The sequence below is a fragment of the Caloenas nicobarica genome, chromosome 3, assembly GCF_036013445.1.
Source record: "Caloenas nicobarica isolate bCalNic1 chromosome 3, bCalNic1.hap1, whole genome shotgun sequence".
NCBI classification, from domain to species: domain Eukaryota; kingdom Metazoa; phylum Chordata; class Aves; order Columbiformes; family Columbidae; genus Caloenas; species Caloenas nicobarica.
The window spans coordinates 118,597,424-118,616,755 of record NC_088247.1 but is presented as its reverse complement, the minus strand read 5'-3'; the positions used below and the strand labels follow the sequence as shown (position 1 = coordinate 118,616,755).

The 19,332-nt window shown below is 36.2% G+C and overlaps 1 protein-coding gene across 10 annotated transcripts in view; it reads right to left on the bottom strand.

Moving 5' to 3' along the window:
- The window catches only part of USP34 (ubiquitin specific peptidase 34), a 124,262-nt gene that overhangs the window by 93,218 nt on the left and 11,712 nt on the right, over positions 1-19,332 (bottom strand). For 9 of the 10 annotated variants that reach the window (XM_065630611.1, XM_065630616.1, XM_065630614.1 and 6 more), the window contains exons 2-5: positions 13,246-13,333; positions 10,223-10,643; positions 4,795-4,845; positions 4,474-4,623 (exon numbers count right to left, since the gene is read on the bottom strand). In XM_065630611.1, the coding sequence (XP_065486683.1) occupies positions 4,474-4,623; positions 4,795-4,845; positions 10,223-10,643; positions 13,246-13,333 (710 nt within the window). Of the gene's footprint in view, positions 1-4,473; positions 4,624-4,794; positions 4,846-10,222; positions 10,644-13,245; positions 13,334-19,332 lie in introns of those variants that run through there. The other variant, XM_065630620.1, reaches the window with a different exon arrangement.

The window sequence follows — 19,332 nt, the reverse complement described above, 5'->3', positions numbered from 1 at the left end:
TATTCGCATTCCCATATTTACCATCCTGCCTTTACCACCTTTGTGGAACTGTATGCAGGAAGAAAATGTGTGCAGAGGAAAAAAAAACCCTGAAACAGCTATTTAGCAGCGCTGCGAGGAAAAGAGGACCGACCAAACTACTTACACAAGTAAAGTTAGGAGTTCCGTCTGCATTTCAAAAAGGAATGCTGAGCCTGTTAAACCTGTTACAGAAAGACAACTCCATGCCAGGTAAGGGATCGAGCACAGGTGAGACAGCAGCAGCTGTTTCTGCTACTCACATCATTTTAATCATGTGTGCACACAAATCTGGGGAATAGCCAACGCTGTCAGTCACTCAAAGCTGCCATGTCAATCTACATCTCCATGTTTGGTCTTAAAAGAATGTTTAATCTTTGCAACCGATGCAATATATTCTGACTAAGAATTACATTCTCACCAGGAAAATTCTGCATCCAGAAAATCTAAATTTTCCTTCTTGCCAGAACAGAAAAACTGTATCGCCAGTATTTATTTTAAACATTTCTGGAATTAGCCAAGCAACTTTGTGAGTCAGTTCTGCAAGATAATACTTTCAGACTTACTTTTTACAATGCAACTAACACTACACAGTAACAATACTAACCTACTTCGCAAGACAAACCCGCCAAATCTTCACATTGCAAAAAAAGATCACATTTGGAACAAGCTTCTGCTCCTATGGCAGTCTCCAGAAGAAAAGAATGCTAACATCCCAAAGACAGAAAGTGTAACTAGCAGCTGCTTGTTCTAGAAACAGGAATTAAATAATAGTTTGACAAGGAATTGCAAGGATGTCAAAGATATTATTGTATTTACACAATTTGATTTTTAACACAATGATGTGCTCTTTTGCAGATGCATGTATCAAACAAAAGTAAATATATTAATTTGTGAAATAAAAATAGGACATGTTTACATAATTTTGGTTTTATAGCTTCCATTGTTCATAGTAGTTTTCAGTCTATATTAATTCGAACTTCGGAAACAATTTCATTCATCTATGTACTTGCATTACATACAACCTTCATCCGCAGAATTGAATTAATAGATCATTTTACACATCATAAATGAAAATGTCATTTTCACCATGTACTCAAATATAAACATACTGTTTTATTTAAATAAAGTGACATAAAATAACACATATAAAATCACATTAAAAATCCACAGCTTTCGTCATGTCTTTTTTTGCTTCCACCTGCTTTTAAGATAAAGTATTTACTGCATCTGTTCTCTTCTCAAGATTGAGAGGTGGTTTTTTGTGTGGTGGTTTTTTTTTTTTTTGGATTTGCTCTTTATCAGAGGTAATTAATCTCTAAAAAGTAGACTGTCTTTTAACAGTTTTTACTTCTGACTTAATTTCTGAAGGTTCATACAGTAAAATTAAACCAACATTTTGGAAACCATCAGCATTATCTCAATTAATTCATGCCCACTGAGAGGGCAGTTATTCCTCTGTGACATCCACAAAACTGAAATGACGCAGAATATTTGCTGCCTTTATTATTACGAACATAAGCTTTTCTGACATTCACTTAAACCAGATTTGCGGGAGAAAAAAAATTCAAGGAAACATCTTCTCCGTAATTTTCATGTCCTCTACGTAAAGGAGACACCAGTAATCACAAACAAGTAGCTCAGTTCCCCACAGTCCTTACTAATTTGTGGTGATGGTCTTATCTTACATGCACCTGTAGAGTGCACTTAATGAGATATTCACCTTCATTTGTGGAAGAATCAGTGCAATGCTTTCCACGCCACTACGCAGCCTTGTCTACTAAAAGTTGAATGTTACTGGTTGTTAGCAAACAATTTCTTTGACTTCAGTTTATTATTTCCAACTTCACCTATTCTACTTCCTGGAGCTTACTACTGAGTCGGACTCTTTAATGAGAAATTGATTGGCTCATTAACACTACGATCTTTCTGAAAATATTTTTGAAACATTTAAGCTAGTTGTTAAGCAACTCATTCATCTCATAGACTTTAAAATAAATTCCAGCGTGAACATTTCTAGGAGCCTTCACAATACTGGCGCCTTGCCTGCCATTCTCCAGAGTTAGTACAACTGTGAACATGTATTTAATAGTTAGTATATACTCTGGTTCTGGCTTTACAGGTTGTGAACCAGTTAACAGTTGACATTGCAGAGCTGTTCGCTGGACTACTATCAACAGGGTCATTCATCAGTCTCACACTTTCTATACATCCTATAAACTGAAATGCGTCGGGAGAAAACCAAAAGCAAACTAGCAGAGCTCTTACTGAGATTACCAACATTTTGCTTGCAAAAAATACAGTTTCGTGAATGCTTCTAATTGTTTTATTGGAGTTTGGTATATCATTTCACAGACCATCAGAAGCATGTATTAAATTATTTATATTTACCTAAGTTATATGAATTACATAGTGAGATGATATAAAAAGAAACAGGGAAAGAGAAACATTACATCAAAATTAGATGCTTATGCACCACTGTAGAGGTTGAGAACTTTAATTTTATTTTATTTTTAATATCAGCAAGGTAAAATGTATTTTGTCAAAAAAATTAGCTGCCTCATTTGGAACTAATAAACATATTGCATTTGAAAGTCAGAAGCACTGCTGACAAGTACGCTGAGTGACACGAAAATGCGGGAAGTGGATGAATAAAGCACATTACACATAAAACCTTTTCTTATACTTTCTGTAGTGAAGAAACGGATAAAATCTAAGGATAAAAATTTCTCTAAAGCAGTTTTCCTATAACTCACGCAGATTTGCCAGCAAAGCCAGAGAGAGTTCAAAAGAAAGATTCTAGTTGAATGGTGAAAGATACCTTGCTGAAAGAGGTTGAAGAAACAGCACTTCTATTAGTTATGGTTTGGGTTGAATTTCATTTTATCTGGCAGGTTTAACCATAGCATTCATCTAAAATAGCCACAAGAGATAGCTAAATGTATTACCTACTAGAACAAAAGATAAATGCAAAGTTGCTAAGTAATTATCTGAAAGGAGAAACTTTGCAGAGAAGTATTTTGGGTTAGAGCACATCACTAAGAATAAAGAAAATAAACAGTTTCTGTGGAGAAAAATTAAGACTTCAAAAAAGGACAAAGAAGAAAGGTAGATGCAGTTTATAAACATGCACTGGTATGGGATAGCTAGGAAATGGGATCTGCAGTCAGAACGCTTGCCGAAAAAAAAATGCTGGCCTGATAGGGGAGCTGCCACTCATTGTTCAGAACAATTTTGCCCATCCTCACAAAAAATAAAACAAAAATCAGACCTGCAAGAATGTTTGGTTCCATGACCAAAATTTAGTTCTAAACCAGAAAAACCTACAAGACCACACATTTTCTGCAGAAGGCTTGCTGAAGACTGCAGGCTGCACTGACAACATCCAGAGACGAAGAACTCCCCAGATTATCACCTAAAGACTCATCAAATCATACAGAAAGGGCCAGAAGAGAACAGATCTCCACAGTTTAACATGCAGAGGTCCTGCATCAGTCCTCCTGTACAAGCTTACAGGAACAGAGATGATCACGGCCTTACTCATTTGTTCTCTGACCTACAAGAACCATGACCCTAAAAGGATCAGGAATAAGTGACACAGATCAGCAACACTGGCTTTATTTCAGATGCTGGTTCCCTCTACACAAACATTTCCAATACTTATTTAGAACACCCTGGCTGGTCAGTAACAGCAACAAGGAAGTAGGGAAGAAGTGTGGAAGGATCCAATTTTAAACACCTAAAATCACAATCAATGTCAAAATTATGTTAAATTCACTTCATACAAAGCATAATAAACTATTGTTTTCTTTTTTGTCCAGATGTGACATCCACAAGACAAGTCACGACTTCGCATTCTCACATTACACTAAGTCTTCCTATGTCCTTCAGAGACCGGCTTTTATTTCTATCACCAATCTCCTTCAAATCTCCACTAAAATCAACTCATACTTCTGCTAGTTAAAACTGGGTATTGTTTCAAAATGGAGAAGTTATGATGGATATGTATTCTAAAACTAAGTGAAACTAAAAGACATTTACCTCTACGCTGCAAATGTGTATAATGATATAAAATCACAGGAAGCTGAGAAGAAATCCATAGGCTGTTTTTGTGCCTCAGAGGAAATAGGTTAAAAAGTTAATATAGCCTGAAGAAGCCTAAAACACTTCCATGACACAAATTCAGGGACAGAAATGACATCTGACAAAATTCTTAGAAGCATTTTCCGCGGTTGTTACAATCTTGATATCTAGGTACAAACTTGCAAAACTGCTTGTGTGCTTCCAGGAGACGCACAGGGTTTGGGTGAAGAAACGCCCAGTGGACCAGCAAACCTCACATTCCTGACAAATCTTAGAGTGTTTTTCTCCCTCCCTGGTCCTACAGAATTCTCCCAAAATTCAGCCCTTCCATTTTTTGTGCTTAACATTAAACAATCTAAAGACAATACTTACATTAGATACCACTGTGATAAATGCATGTGCTATAAGAAATGGCAGTGTCTCAGGGGTTCCATATTCAAAACAATCCTTCATGAGGGAAAGGCCATTTTTTCCACAAAACAGACAAACATAACGAAGTAAGTGCAACGGTACTTCTACATCCTAGAAATATGAAAGAAAAAAAGAAGAATTTGAACAATCAACACTAGATCCATTCAGTTACACAGGAAATTCAAAAGCTATATTAGTATAACACAGATCTATAGAGAGGAGTGAACATGGCTATTTTACATTTCTAGGAAATGTGCACCTATTTAAAAATGGACAACTTACATTCATATCACAGAACGCCCCTAATATATTGCTTTCTTGAGCAGAAATATCCTGTTCAAAAAGAAAAAAAAATAAAATTAACTGAAGCAATAAAAAGACATTCATAGAACAAAAAACAACTGACCACTAGCAGACATCACAGTCAACTACCAGAACACAACAAACCCCTCATTTAGAGGAAGACAGAAGCTCAAGCTTTGCTCCACTTCTACATTGCAAAACATACTTTTCCAGTTTACCATTTTACCTTTGTCAAGACGTATTTATAAATACACAAATATACACTTAGGATAACACCTCAACGGTGGCTCTCAATGGTTGGATTAACAGATTATTCTCCAATCCCATCCCCCTTCAGATCATCAATATTTTTTCACCAGGAATACTGTGAAGCACATAGTCTGGCACACGGGCTGCACACCAGCCTGGGAATTACAGAACAAACCAACCGAGGTACTTTTGAATGCAATTTTTGCACAAAGATGAGACATATATCCAAACATCTGAATTCACATGAAATGTGGGATGTTCTGCAATCCTACACTTCATGACTTAAGGGGCTAAACTGTCAAATTATTCATTCCCATCCGAATATTAAAATTATTTAACTTCAACTACTATGTTTTTTTGTAAGTAACAAAATGCATCATATAAAATAAATGTCTAATACTCTTTACAGGATTAAGCTAACTAAAAAAGAAGAAGGAATTGTATCACCCTATCAATCTGTTAGCTATTTGCTGCAACAAGAAATCTATTTTCTAAAAGTACTAAACTGAAACGGGTTTTGAAAAACACCTTTTCTTTCAAATGCTCACAACACCCACATGTTGGGCAGTATAAAGCAGGAATTTTCTTTATTAGGGCTGTTACACATATTGCATGTAACTTGCATATGGCTGGGGGCAAAAGGGCACCAAAGAAAACATAAAACATGGCTGTAAAACCACAACATCACCATGGATACTTGCAGGTAGTTCCAGCACACATGCTTCCCCTTCTCATCCCTCCATGCCAAACACCCAGTTCTCGTATTCACAAATCAAATGTAAGTTTAACATAAAGTTAAGTTTTCAAATTAAGTTTCCTGAGTATATTTCAAATAGCTGTGTAGGAGTAAGCTTCTTAAAACTACCAGAGGATGCTGGAGGCAAGCAATTTTGGATGGATTAAGTGTGATACAAACATTTTGAATTATTCAATATGCTCATATTATATCTAAGCATTTATTTTCTTTTTTTTTAATTCTGCTGAACTCTAAGTCATGCCTGAACTCGTGATACTCCAACAGTTATTTTTAAAACAGCTTTGAAGCCAGTAGGTGGTATGTTTTCAAGCAGCAAGAAAAGGTGTTCAGCGCTCTGCTCATGAAAACTGCAGAAACAGCGTGAGAAATGTCATTAGTTTTCTTGAATAAAATAAGAGACTTGTTGTCAAGTGAAGTACAGCTCTTAGAATCCAGAAATCAAAATCTTGTGGAAGTCTGTTGCACAAGTCCTGCAAACCTTACTAAAAGTGTTGTGGTTGAGAGACTGAGTCTGGAAATGTGACTTCTGTTCTTGCAGATGTGAAACAGAACAGAGAACTCCTCATGATCAGGTTTACAAGGAAATAAAATAACTCCTCATGGGAATCTAATATGGCATTAAAAATACCATCACTTCAGATAAAATGTACCAGCTGGGGTCTGACATGGACAATCTTGGTGGAAGGCACTTAATTAGGGATATCTTCCAAGAAAATGTTTATTAATACTTGAAAAGTAGAAGTAGAGCGAGCAACATCTCAAAGAATCAGGGACTATAGCTGCAGACACCTCAACAACTGATTTTTTTTTTCTCTCGCAAGAACTGCTGAATGGTTGGGTAGCTCCCTTCAGATTCATTGTGCATTTTGAGACAGTGCTAAGTTCAGGAGTCCGCTTTACATCGTTGCTCCTTTCTCTACAGGATTTTTAAAGCCTCTATTTTCTAGGCTATTTTTTTCCCTCTGAAGTGTCCATTCTACATATTATACTTGCTGCACAAAGTATGAAAAGAATAGGGCACATGGCCTGTATGCAAGATCTCTTAAAATATATTCCATACATAAATTCCAAAGTATGAACACTTCTCAAAAAATAAAAACCCAAACATTTATAAAAATACAGGGTGTTTCAAAAAGATGGTCTCAATTCAAAATCACTTTGAGAGGCATTTTGGTCCACCTTTTTTGAAACACCCTGTATTTTGAGTTAATTTTGTTTAGGATGAAAAACAGACACAAAGGCCTCTCTCTCTGGGTACCAAAAATCCTGGTAGATTTCAACAGAAGCAAATGCTATGTTTCCAGATGTTATTTTTACAGATTTTTGTTTTTCAGTGTTCATGTCCTGAACTCAGTTGACCTCTGACTGCAATTAATTGTGCTGGTTTAGAAATCCAGACTTAGTAGAGAGACATTTTTCATTAGGCTATTCACCGGTTTAAGAAAGCAGAGGCAAACATTCTGTCTATCCAGATTCATATACATTCTACACAGGTCAAGACTATATACTTGTCAATATGCTTGATTTACTTCCACGTGATGTAGTTTTGCTGTCCTCATATATAGCATATTTCTGTGACACCTCTGCAAGGCCACTTGTTCAAGATGGTTTCTGTTGTTGGGTGCACAGCTACCAGTCAGGCTTCCATAGGCATCCATCCCTCATTTTAGAAATGTTGGAAGGGACAAAAATAATTCTTAGCCCATATAATTTAAGGCAACACCCTTTTGACTATCAACAAATCGTGCTTTGCTGTTCATTTTCATCCAGTTTCGTGAACTCCTAAACTACTACTTTCACATGAATGTTTTTTTTCTTCACTAGATGGTCAAGTGTAAAATGGCTTGGGCAAGCACCTGGGAAGAGCACCAGAGTTCAGGATTTGCCTTCTGTCTGCTGTCACTAGGAACAAAGATCTCAGAGGTGCATTCAGAGCAAAGACTAACACTAACATTGACTGCTAATCATCACCAGAAGGCAATAACACCCTGTGAAAGCTTTACATTGGAAATTTTTAAATGACAGCCTAATTGGTCACTTCTAGGCCAAGTGAAGCCTTACTGGATGGCACGACTCATTGAAATTGTGTAAATTCATCTCAAGAAGCTGGAACAAGGAATTTTGGAAGTCAGTGAGAGTGGAGATTGGAGTCTGTTTTGCATCACAAAATTTCCCTTTTTCCAGGGCAAAAGAAATGCTTAGAGGGAGAGCCACAAGAGCTTCTCCCAGCAAATTCTTGGCAGTTTTAGTCTCTTCAGGAATCTCTTTAGCTTACAAGTATAGATGATACACTTGAAACAGGGATTTTTATTTTATGATCCATTGACAATTGAGTCCAAGTCTGATCTAAAACAAGAAGTTCTCTCATTACCAGAATAGCTTGACTCAATTCAACTAAGATATGCTCTAGACTGAAATCCAGAATTACGAAACCTCAATAAATTAGTTACTCATGGTAACAGAAAGTTTTGACACTAAAATAGCTAACAGTACTACTTCAGAAGAACAGAGCCCTAGTGCTTCCTAAATACAGAAAATCTCAGTTTGTGAAGAAATCATTGATGCTAGGAGCTTTTAAATGAAAACAAAAAAATCTCCACAAAAAAAGGAAAGCAGGTTAGCATACCTCCATACCCGGAGACTCAAACAGTCTAGTAGAAAAGCAGAAAACTTTTCCCTTACTTGTCTGTATGTCAGCAAAGTGTTTTGCATTCTCAGCTTCCCCTTAAGCTGTTTTTAGGATAGCTAATGAATGTATTCAATAATTCAAATGATATTTACTAGTATGATATATATATATGATATATACTAGTATGTCTAGAGAGATAGCCAGTCACAGTACAGCAATCTACAGCACATCTGTGTCCAAATCACTTTATGGCTGCACATAAAGTGAAAAAGAAATCCCACCAGGCACTTTGAGATTTTCTTTCTATCATTTGGATGTAAAATTGAAAGAGTAGAAAAAAAAAATACATGAAATTGTCATTTAAAAGAAGCAAGTGTGCTTATACATAAAGAAGCTGTTCCAGAATTGTTCATTGCATATTCCTATGAAGCCAGTTTCAGTAGGCATCCCACAGGAGTAGAGAACATAAATCACTTAAGTAGTCATTGATTTTTTTTTTTTTAAACTGACAAGATAGATCTACCCTCTACAGTTCCTACTTGCAGAGGCTGAACTACAGATTTATGTAGGTATGGTGAAAGTTTAAGAGGCAGGCCAAAACAAATGATGGGAAACCTGAAATCTACAAATCCTAACTTTGCTTCATTTTTCTATACACATATATTTGTGAAACGACCTCTGTCAACTTATGCCATATGTTTTGGAATAAGACAAGAAACCAAAATCCAGCCCACCCAGAAAACCCGCTGTGTTGAGGGTTTTAACTAGATTTATTGTCAGATATGGCAGGATTCATTCAACAGGAATTGATTCTATCTCGTGATCACTCTAGCATACACAACCAAAAATTATATATGCTTGGTATCATCTCATTTTGGACTTAAGTTTAAAAAGCAAATTTAACCATTCAGAGCTCCTACAGAACTCCCAAAACTCTCTATATAAAAAAATTAAGAATGGGTTAACTGTAATACAATTCTCCAGTTTCACTATCTCAAAAGTTTGTTGGATAGAAGTTTTCTTCATTTAGCTAAAATATACATCTTCTTCGCATACCAATATTGTAAAAGAACTGTTTATTTGTTATTAGGCTACCACAAGGTGGATCAAACCCCAACCTTTCCATGAACTATATTGTTGCAATTAGGAAACGCTAACAACATCATGTTTATTTCAGAAATTGTGAATTAAACATTGCAGGATTTTTGAAAATTCTTCATTTGGTGGCTTTTTTTCAGAAGAAAATGTGGAAAATGTGAATGGTAGCCATAACAAATATCACAGAGAAAAAGCAGCACCATTGAACAAAGCTACCTGAGTAGAGCTCAGTTATTCCAGTCAATTAAATAGCTGTTCTAACAAGTAAGTTTGGTCTTGCACAAAGTTAATTGATGAAGCTTTGCTTCTAGAACCATAGACTGTAATGGAAAGAAATTAGTAAACTCTTAGTGGGTTACCTTCTGGAAGAAAGGCTTCGCTATAGTCCCCTTTCTGCCTTCCTGTTATTTAAACAGTACAATAATTCAGTGTACAGTTCCATCCAACACTTATCAATATATTACCTATAACAATTAAGCATATTTTAAAGAAAGTGTAAGAGTATTTGTCATTTTAAAAGTTTCTCTGAAAAGTTCTACTGAAGTCAACAGGAGAGCTGAATTTGCCCATCCTGCGTGAAAGCAACTATCACCAAACACACACAGTCTACTTGTTATTGAGAACAAATAAACTTTTACAAAACAATTAAATATACACATAAAGATAAGATATACCTCTATTGTGGGATGAGTATTATGCTTATAAGCAGTGTACAGAGGAAACTGAATCTGAAAGATTTTTGCCACACACAGCAACAACTTTTCCTTCTCATCAGTGCTCCATAAACTAAAAGCATCAGTGTTCTTTGCAGACTCCTCCTCTGCCAGGATACAAGTTCTCGCAGAATCTAATTTTTTCTCTATAGATTTTTGCCGTTCTCCATTTTCTTCTTCATGAGACTCTCTTTCTACATTCAGGGGCTCGTCAGCATGATTACTCTGATCTTGCCACGTTGAATCTATATTAATAGTGCAATGTTTACAGAGCTGGTCCCGCAGAGCTTGAACTTGGGCAATCACTAAGTTAATAAGCGCACATACTACTTGGTTAAAGATCTCCAAATGTTTATATTCCTTGAAACAGCACAGACATTGTCTGTAAGAAAACAGAAAAAAAAAAAACAGAAATAAAAATTCCTGAAGTAGCTAAAATCAGAACGGGTAACTGACCAAAAGGACTCTTCACATTAAAACATTTTAGACAACAAAATCATTGACAGACCCATGAAAGTGAGGAAATCCAAATGAAACAGACTCTACCCAGCAGCAAGTGGGAGTCACGAAACCTTCCTTAAACCCTGTGAACATTCCATTTTTTCCAAATGCTCACAAATGAAGTCCCTGTTATTGTTTAGTAGCTGCCACCATAAAATATACAAAAGAAATCTTAGGGACAAGGTCACCGTACTATGAAAGCAGCTGTGTTCTTCAGTATGTTCCTGAATCCGTTTCCTCATCTGGTTTTCTCTATTGGTATTTATTGCAATAGACCACCTGACATGCTTGTCAGCTGGGTGAGAACTAATTATTGTTATTTTTAAATCAACAGGGTTGCAAAATAATTTTAAGATAGGGCAAGAAGTATCAATAAGAAGTGATAAAAAATCCTTCTGCAAAGCATAGCATTTAATCTAGAAACTGGGGGTAATAAATTATCATTTTTAAGAAAAAAAAAAAAGGACAGAGAACCCAGAACTATGATGGGTAGAGGGTGCTGCCTCTCTTGAGGGAATAAAAACACACCCTTGAGCTACAGCTCTTAAAGCATACATGTTCCGAACACAGATATTTTTTTTTCAGTGGGTTAGACAAAGATAACTTTCAGTATTCTCTAATTTCAGCATAGATACAGTGACAGAAGCATCTAAACCCTTTTGTTGCATCTATCCAGGAAGAAAAATCCTTCTAATATTGTGTAAGTGGTATGTCTTCACCCATTTGAAAAATTGACTTTGTGACTTACTTGTAAATGTATTTTCATATTAACAAATGTCAACAACAAATTGCAGGCAAAACCAAGTGTAACCTTAGGCATTTATCCTTGGGGAAACTATGTGAAATAGCTCCATCACTTATGCTTACAAATTACTAGCCCACCTGGCTGTAACAAATTATTCTCACGATAATGAAAACAAAGCCTGTCGATTATTTCTCACATATCTGTATTTGAATGCCAACCCATATTGAAGAATTCCCTACTGGGCAAAAGCACATTTTTCAAGATAGAGGTACATGCAAAACTTCTAAGTCTTCATGTATCTGAAAAGCTCCACCAAAAATTAAAGACCTATGAAAAAGTGAGTACACTACAAATATGACTTCTTTGAACACTACAATTTCCAGAAGAAAACTGAAATGGAAACACTACATGCAGATGAAAGAAACAGGTGTTCTTCAGGCTGAGTTGTCAACTGATCTTCTGAAGGAAAGCAGAGATTTAAACTACAGGTAACAAAATAAAAAGTAGTTCTTAAGGAGGGCCTCAAGCACAAAGCAATAAGCAGAACTCTCCAAAGCCCATATGGAAAAGCAGAAATGAGACATGAAATTAAAATGTAAAGTAAAACTCCTTCCTGTGGCCTCTTTCGAGATTCTGCTTTGAACAGGTTAAGGACTGTCTTCCTTACTCTTTTATAGTATGAAACCACACAAACGGAAGGTAAAAAGAAACCAAAAGAAAGAGTTAAATATTACCCAGACTTTATTTTTTCTTCAGGTTGGATTTGTCATGCTATAGTTGTTGAACAGAACAAACGTCTAAACAGACTCTGACCTGGAAAATGACTAGGCTGCAATTGTTCTCAGACAAACCTGTGATCTAGGACCTGTCAAGAAATGACAGCATTCTGGTTTCTGTTGCTGCTGTTTATTTTGATTTAAAATTCCTTCTCTGTGTCTCACAGCATATTGCAGAAGATAATGAATTTACTTTGAGTGCCTTCTTTGGGCAGAATGAGGAAGAAGACGATTCCACTTTCACGGGTATCCAAAGTGTAACGCTCCTTTTTTTCTTTTGGAGCCTTCTAAATATCAGAAGAATGTGTTCCAATTTATACTCTATGCTTTTCCCAATATTTCTTACTATTTGGTTTGGTTTTGTAACAACTGCTGAGCACCGAATTCCAAACGTCCTTAGTTGATGTAACTACTTAAAAACAACAACAAAAAAACCCCAAACAAAACACAGTAATTTAAACAATAGATTAAAAGGAATAATCTAGTTGATTTACGACAACCATGTGCAAAGGATTTTCTTTATCAGTGTAGTAGCTATGGGCTGCAATCATTCATCATCTTGACTCACAGTATTAGGACATGCAGAAAAATTAAACCTGATGGTCCCATTCAGAGTGATCTTTTCTTAATTTTTTCTTACCCTATCCTGCCCCCACAGGAGGTCAGAAAATTTCACACTAAAGCAGCAACATACAAGATTTGTCATTGCAATATAGCTATTTATTGTTACACAATTGTTACAGCATCCAGAATGCCAATCAGATTCAAAACGTGCTTTGCACAAAATGCACTGGGTAACATGCTTATTTTTATAAGTAGTAAAATGTTCTTTACTCTCCAAGTATCACTTCGCTACACATTAATAACCCGCCCATTTTAATTCACTCTACTGTATCTTTTAAAAAGGGAAACCTACTGTTGAGATCCAGAATCATCAACACTCAAACTCATTCCAAAGTTACCTTTGTGTCCAGGAATTGATGTAAGCAAATATCTTGAGGGCATGTTCTTTTCTGAGCTGCAACCCATCAGCACCTTCAATGACCGATACTAAAGAAAATAAAAACATAAATGTATTAGTAGCAAAAGAAAAAAAAAAAGAGCAATCGCTCTATTTTTATTATAAATTACCTTTGATAGCATGAAAAATAAACAATGTATTTTGTAAAAATAAACACCAGTAATCAAGTCACAGTAACTTTATATGAAAGGTTTTTCAGCCTGAAAATGCATAATATCCAAATCATCTTTTCAGCCTAGAAACTGAACTCCTCAACCGAATCTACATATTTTTTGCTTCAGTAAACAGAAATAAGGTTTAGATGCAACTAACTGGAAAACAGAAACTGCACAGTATTCTCAAATGCTGCTGTGAAAAAAATCAGTGATTGATAGCAGCCCTTTCTTCTAATCCTCTTCTTAGGAAACACTCTTCATAAACTTCACGGGCAACTACCCATTGATGCGCACTTTCAAATATGAACCACCTTCAACAATTTTACTCATTAACCAGTTTGTGTTTTTCTTCAGATTTTAAGTCTGCATCTTGTGATGACTATGAGACCTTAAGCTCCTTTTCCATGTCAGATAAAGACTGAGGGGAAAAAAAAACAACACAACACACAACCACCCACACCCACCACAACAAAACTACCAAGAACAATATGCAGTATACGTATAAAGTTATTTCAGACTAGCTAAGCTGACATGTATATGTATATACTGACATTTAGCCATAACGAATCACTAATTGGCAAAATGCTAAACATTTACCACATTTATTACAGTTGGAAAGCAGAATAGTTAAGTACTGAATTCAAACCCCAAATACTTCAACGAGGTATTATCAAATGTCCCACTTCCATCTAAAAAGTGCTCCTACACTCTAATAAGCCAAACATCAGTAGTAGCCCACATCTCCACTTCTGTATCAAGCAGTTATACATTAGGGCACTGGATTCTGTTTGTTGGTCACACAGCTTTCTCCAATGATCAACGCACAATTCTCATTTCCTCTTTGTCCTAAATTTCCATACACTTCTACAATTACCTAATTGCTATACAAATTGAGAATGTCAGTGCTCCTTTTAAATTGACCATTTAATTTATAACGAAACTAAGTATTCATTTCCACATTTCACGTGGAATTTCAAGTAGCAGAAGCAAGCTCTTCAGAATCCCTCCCTCAACCTCTTCTCCAGTCTCAGCCTTGCAAGGTCCTATGTGATCTATTCAATACAGGTTTCCAAAAACTAAATCTAATGAAAGTCTGCTGGCACAGATCAGAAAATAAAGTTGAGAAGAACACCACTGCAGAGAATAATTGCCCAAAACAAATACTTATATCTTCTTTGAAATAAGGGCATTACATATAGATGAAAATGTGTGTATGCGCATATTTACACACACAAGTATAAAAATACACAAAATAACCCAGTCTCTCAATAATATACCATTAAACATCTCACTCCTAGAAGGCTTTAAAGAACACTATGTAACACTGGACAAAGTTCAAAATTAACAAGCAGACTAAAAGACAGGTATCACTTGTTAACTACTTCTTATTTTAAACACCACAAATTACCATGACACTTGACTCTCTCAAGGCCAAAGCACAGCACTGAAGAAAACAAAAAATTTAGGTCAAGCTTACCACAAAACACAGATCCTTAACTATAGATAGTATCATAAAAAAAGTATTGCCCAGAATAAAAGATTCACAAAACCTTCGTTTTCCCATTTTTGTGAGCATTGCTTTGTTAAGATTAATTTGTTCAAACTTGACACAAAAACTGTTAATAACAATTTAGTAGGAACAAACCTAATTCTAACTTGTAAGGGTTTACATAAACATCTATACATTTATAAGATTTCCCTCATCCACACATCCCCCTACTTAAAAAACACACCCTCTAACAAGTAGCACAGTAACTCCTAATTTCCAGAGCAGCCTTTTCACTGCAATAGTTTGAAATACTCCTGAACTTCTCTCTATGAGATTAAAAAGAAAACCTGAAAGCAAACCGGTTCCTTAAAAGATGCAATTGCCACATAAAGCACAGAAAACGTAGAAGTTATGGAAATACTGAAGCTTAAGGCCCAGGTCAAAAAAAATGAGGGATACGCACTAGTCGAAGAGACCTGTTATTTTCTTGTTTGTGCATTCTACATCTCACATGTAGACCAACTTCAACTGGTCTTATTTACTAATCACTGCTAATTAATGTAGTTGCTACATACACAATTTCCCCTTTGTTCTCTGTACCTAGAAATAATATTGTTCTTGTTCCTAAAAATACTTGGGAAGCTCAAAACAGGAACAACCACACTGAAGCTGCAGTTTTCCACTGAGTTGATCCGAGTCTGTGCCACTACCAAAAGGAGCAGCGACACATCTGGCAGGGCTTCTCCTAGCGGATCTTCATTGAAGCTCTTTTGCTCCTTAGCAGAAATTCTGTTTTTCAGCTCAGCTAATTTATGTCCTCAGAACCAACATTTAAATCTTAGGCTTTCAACTTCCTGTCTTATTACAAATGTAAACTTTGTGGATACTCTTGATTTATAGCACCTCTCTTCAAGGATGCATGCAGCTGGAAGCACAGCAACAATTGGTTATTAAGCCTTCCTATTTTTTTTTTTAATTGAAAAAAAGTACAGATAGAAAAGCAATAGGAACAACTGCACGCATCATTCCTGCACGTTTGTTGATATAAGTCAGCTCTGTAAGGGCTTCCTTGCTGCATATGATTTCAACTTCTCTTCCAACTGATGTCTCGCTCTCTCTTCACACTAGTTTTCTTCTACCTTGAATGTAACAGAAGTTAAAACAGACTCATTCACTTGTAAATTCAGAACAGCCTTTTATTCTCTCCCATGTTCAAGCATCCTGCGTGCCCCAGATCCTCCTTAGCCTGCTGCCTCTCCAGCCTCCCATACGCTCAGTATTTTGAACGCAGCAGTAACAACCATGTCAAACTTTTGAAAAAAGTTTCATTGTGACAAGCCCCCTTCTTGCAAATTGATGTGGTGGATAAGCCTTTCCTTGTTTCATACCCAAGGCAGTGATTCCCACAGGATGTGCTAAGGCACACTTCCACGCTGTGAGAGCATCTGAAGCACGTCCAAGTGGCAGCTCGCGTGCCCTCATCAATAAGAACTGATAATATGTGCTCCAGAGCTTTACAGCCAGTCGTTCCATGATCTATCTCTCTCAGAGAGAGGATCTCTCAGCAGTGACACTCCAATCCCAGGCTCAGCTCCTTCACCCCTGTTTCCAGTGGCTCCTTCTTTCTCCAGGCACTCACAAGCTGGCAACGTTTGTTAGAGATGCCTTCCCTAATTTACTCCTGAGTTCTCTGGGCTCAGTTTTCTTCTCCTTCCTTAAATTTGCTCCAGCAATTTTTTCTTTTCAGTTAAAACCTCTCAGACCTTCTCACCCTCCAGTCCTCCCTTTTCTCTCTTACTTTCCATGCACATGAACATCTTTTCCCTGAACTAGATCCAATTTCAAGATCAACATAACGCAGTTCAAGTCCACACTACTAACAGCATCCGTAGCCATGCATTCCAACTACTCCCAAACAATCATTAGGAATCCAGAGAGCCAGACTGGGAACTGAGCAAATTCAACTTACCTATCTAACCAAAAACTACCCACTTCTTTGTTGGCTTTGTAAGCCACTGAATACTCAGGTGGCAGCTGTGTAAGCAGGGGGGACTGGGAAGAAAAGCATGAATGTGAGGCTGAGAGAAGTAAACACCTTTGTAGTGACTGCAGATGTAAAATTGCCCCACTCACCTGGAGTAACTTCACCCTCACCCTGCTCATTTGTAGGCAAAGAAACTGAAGGCAGCCTTATTAATAGGGTGTGGAAAAAACAGAACGGTGAAGGCCTTAAACAGACAATGCAAGACAAAACTAACCAGCAGAAAGAAGAAAGACTAGTATGTAGGTAAATTCCAGCTAAATCTATTCTACAAATAAAACATAGGAAATGGGGTCTTTCTGCATATTTGTAATGTCTCATTTCACTGAATCGTTACAACACGATGGTATAGAGATCTTTTTGTCACAGTAATACCATGTAAGAAAGAGCTGAGCTGCTTAACTAACACAAAGTAATAATTACTAATTGCTTGATTATTTTAACATCTTCTCTTGTGTAACTTTTCAGAAGCTCTTTTAAAAAAAGAATCAGATATACTTAAAATGTAATTGTTTATTCAAGCGGCTGACAAGAAGCCGAAACACACAATGGTAAAAGTAAAACTTTTAAACGTTTCAGAAAAAATAAAGTCTCCCAGTTTACTTGGCTAGCTTTCAGTCTTCCACAAAAGGGTGATTTGCTAAAAGTATATTACAGTACTAGAAACAACATGATCTCCTAAGCTAAGAAAAAAACCTATTAATAAAGCTACTAAACCAAGGAAACTACAGAAGATGAAAAAAAGATAAATCAGCTGCAAAGAAGGGGGCAATATAATCTCAACTCTTAAAAAACAAAGCTCAGATCGTAAGTGCATTTTTAGCAAGAACTCCAGAGCTACAGGAACAGACTGTAATTAGACCTCAAGGACAGCTATCATGCTAGACTTGCGAGGAATATCTTATATCCAAAGGTCACTTATCACGTTAAGTACAAAATCAAATGGCAAGTGAAAAATAATAATTTTTTTAAAGTATACTTTATCTACTTTCAGAAACACAAAACACTAAAAAGTAAACCACAGAAAGCTCTTTACTGTATGTTACCTGTAATTTCTACATATTGAAAACTATAACAAGGTGCAGTTGCATAGCGATTCTGCTCCCTTCCCCTGTTCCCCCAAGCCACATCTGATACCAGCTTCTCACGGGAAAGACTGGATCACTTTCAAAATGGACATTATTCTCAGAAATTGTTCCCTGATACAGACTAAACAGAGGAAAAAAAGAGCCATACATTAAATGAAACAGTAGTAGGGACTGTAACACTACTCTTGAAAGAAATATATACATGATCTTCTGTATAATGCCACTGTTCACACAGAAAACTAGCACTTTAATTTTTTTATATATATTTGCCCTGACATGTTTTCTGTTATTTGTAGGGAGAGCCTTTTTGTTTACAATCAATATTAAATGAGCTGATAACCAGAGAGTTTAGTGTCTCCCATTCCCTTTCTACTTTCACCTATAAGAATTACTCCTCTTTTACTATAAAGAATTCATGGTTGCCTTAGATTTATTTACCAGAGTTCTTCCAGACCCTTACAAAGCCATCTTTGACAAGTATCTAAAAGGACAGTGCCAACTTGAAGTTCATTGGCGACAGTTTAACTGTCCAAGCTTTTCTACAACTTGTCAGTGCGGAAAAAAAAAGCCTGCTTTCCACTCTTCAGTCTCCATAAAACAAAAGTGCCCCACAATACTGACTAGATACACATAACCAACAAGTGCTGAAACACTACTGTAGAATGTACTATCAAATAAAAAAAGCAAGTTAATTCTTCAGTATTAGAAACACTGTTTGAATGTCAGGTTAACATGGGAAAAAAAAAAAAAAAATCAGATCTGTCACCCAAGATACTGCAGTAATAAAATTCTATAATCATATGGTTAAGATACTTCCAAGTGCCTTTACAATATCTTTATGATACTGAGTTGTCAATGCCCACTCTCATCATCCCACCACAGCGCTACAGATAAAATGAATTAAAGATGGAGGTGAGTATGGTTAAGTCTAAACTGATCTTTAAGTTTCTTGTATTTATAAATGCTCCAACTTCATAAATTTATTTCTTACCTGTAAACTTTTTATTACAAAGTATACAGAGATTACAAAGCAAATATTACAGATACAATATAGTAGCTTAAAGACGGCAATTAGTAACCCTTTTAAAGACTCATTTCCTTAGAAAAACAAACTGATAAAGTTACTGGCCTCTGTCAGACACAAACTTTTGAACATAAAAGTAATTTCAACAAATCTGACAAAGGTTTGCAAGTCAAACAATACTGTCTTCTTATGAATGGAAATAAAGAAGCTACTCAAAAGAATAAGGAAAAA